At 48.0% G+C, this 2,296-nt stretch overlaps 1 protein-coding gene across 1 annotated transcript in view; it reads left to right on the top strand.

Moving 5' to 3' along the window:
* Positions 1-760: 760 nt before the first annotated feature.
* Positions 761-2,296, top strand: part of Ivl (involucrin) — a 3,145-nt gene continuing 1,609 nt past the window's right edge. The window contains exons 1-2 of the mRNA XM_023716383.1: positions 761-844; positions 1,906-2,294. Coding sequence (XP_023572151.1) covers positions 1,917-2,294 — 378 coding nt within the window. The 5' untranslated portion in view covers positions 761-844; positions 1,906-1,916. The remainder of the gene's footprint in view (positions 845-1,905; positions 2,295-2,296) is intronic.

The raw sequence follows: 2,296 nt of genomic DNA, 5'->3' as shown, positions 1-2,296 counted from the left end.
AGGATTTGGACTTATTCTTTCAGCATTGTGGAGGAACATGCTCAAATCCCTCCTCAGAAAGCTATTTAAAAATAAATGGTTTGAAGAATACAGTGGGTAATTTCATTGTGATCATTCTATTTCTATGCATGTCCAAAAATCATTGTAGAAAGTCTTTTACCATGTAAAGATATTCCTTTACATATTGTCTCTATTTAATTCTCTTTGTCTTTAGTGGTGCAGGCTTTGGAGTGCTTATGAGCATGTCTTTTCTGGAAACTTCTGTAAACACAGCCTTGGGACACCATGTATCCTTGGCATATAACAGGAAGTGAGGCTTAAGTCTTCTCCTGGCCTTTAGATGGTCTAAAACCAGACTGTCTTCAGGAAGATGTTTAGGAGAGAGGATAGGCTCCTGGATTAATCCCATTCCTGTGGGAGAAGTTATTCATCTCAAAATACCTACTTTTCTACTTTCCTGATTTATCTATCAGCTTGAAAGTCAAACTTTCAGTCTAAAAAATAGAACAAACCCATTCTGCAGGTAGATACATTGAGATTCAGAGAAGTTTAGCTGAAGTCACAAAACAATTAACTGTCTTCCTCACCTCCCTTGTGAGGGCATTACAGTAGTAGCTGGGCCCTCAGGCCAGATGGGAACTAGGAAAAAAGGGCCCTGAGGGCCTCTGTACTTAGGGTGTCCGTGATGAGTCAGGAAGGAGCTGACCGACTGGGGTGGTGGAACCAGTTCTTCACTTGTGACCTGGGCACGAGGTGAGGTGGGAGGAACAGTATAAAGGTGCACTGGCATCTGCTCAGCTCACACTCCACTGGTAGCTTCTGCCTCTCTGTTACTGCGAGTTTGGTAAGTATCAACTGGCGGGACTCAGCTTGGGACAGGAAGCCTCCTGCAGGCCAGACTGTACCCGGGGGTGGCCAGCTGGAGTGGGTGTGGGCATTGCGCTTGGGCTGGATTGCCTTGCCTTCTAGGATTCATGGAAAGCCAGGAAGACAGCCATCTTCTCATGTATCATCTTTTCTTGAGGCCATATTCTGGGATTTGTGCATGCGTGAGAGAAGTTGCAGGTGGGGTAGAAACTAAGTTGTCTCTTAAAACTCTCTGAATTGGACTAAGATTTTATTTTTTTTTTTAATGGTAGCAGTGGGTTCTAGAAAATAATTTTTGGTTGTGCTATGTGAAGGGGGATTACAGAGTGTGGAGGACTTTTGTGTGGACAAGCTCAAACTGCATAGGGGCAAGGGCACCCAGCTTAGAAGCCCAAGGCTTACCTCAACACGTTCCAGCTCTCAGCAGTGTGCCAGCTCCCCTTGCTTTCTGCTCCCAGCTCTGAGGCTGCAGCTGAAATGCAGAAGGTGAGGAAAGGCAGGAGCTCTGGTATTGATAGGCCAACCAGCTAACTGTACAGAGTAGGGACCTGAGTCCTGGAGGGACTAAATGACATCCAGACCCTCACAGCTTTTCTGTGACAGACTCAGGTCCAGAATGCATCAGGTGACTCCTGTTCAAACCCGATGCCATGACCTTTCAGTTCTGCACGAGCACAGGTTTTTGGTTTTCTAGGACTCAGAAAAGCTTGGTCTTCCTTCTTCCTGGGCCATCATCCTAAAACTCATCTCTCCTTGGTGATGGGAGATCAAGAATAAGGGCACAGAGAAGGAGTAGACGACAGCAGAAGGTTCAATTTCAACTTCTCCCCTGCAGAACAGCCATAGGGAGAATGTCCTTGTTGGTTCTGGCCTGGGAACAAGGGGTTCCCAGGTGGGCCTTTCCCTGTCCCTTTCCAGCCCCACTCTTTACTCCACTGCTTCTGCTATGAAACCAGGTATGGCTGTAGATTTTAAGGGATTAATTTGCTTTATTTGTCTTCAGCGTCTGACCTTTGTGCTATTCACGCTAACCCATAGCAGGTACTAAGATGTCCGAGCAACACACACTGCCAGTGACTACACCTGCTGCTGCCCATCAGGAGCTCCTCAAGTCTGTTTCTCCTCCAGCCAATATCCAGCAGGAGCAAAGAAAGCAGCCAACTGCATTGCCTGACCCATGCCAGAAGGTGCCCCCCAAGCTCCCAGGGGAAGGGCCCCCCACACATGAAGAGAAATGCACAGCCATTGGAAAGGGGCTGGCTGAGCAAGAGTGTGAGCCTAAGCAACAGGAGCCAGAGCTACACCTGGGACCCCTGCAGTCACTGAAGCCCCAGGCAGGAAAGCTGTGCTTAGGAGAGAAACAGGAGCCAGAGGAGCTACATCTGAGACAGAAGCAGGAAGAGAAACCCCGGGAGTTAGAGCTGGGTCT

This window comes from Octodon degus, unplaced genomic scaffold (genome assembly GCF_000260255.1).
Source record: "Octodon degus isolate 3935 unplaced genomic scaffold, OctDeg1.0 scaffold00048, whole genome shotgun sequence".
NCBI classification, from domain to species: Eukaryota; Metazoa; Chordata; class Mammalia; order Rodentia; family Octodontidae; genus Octodon; species Octodon degus.
This window is presented reverse-complemented; position numbering and strand designations above follow the sequence as displayed.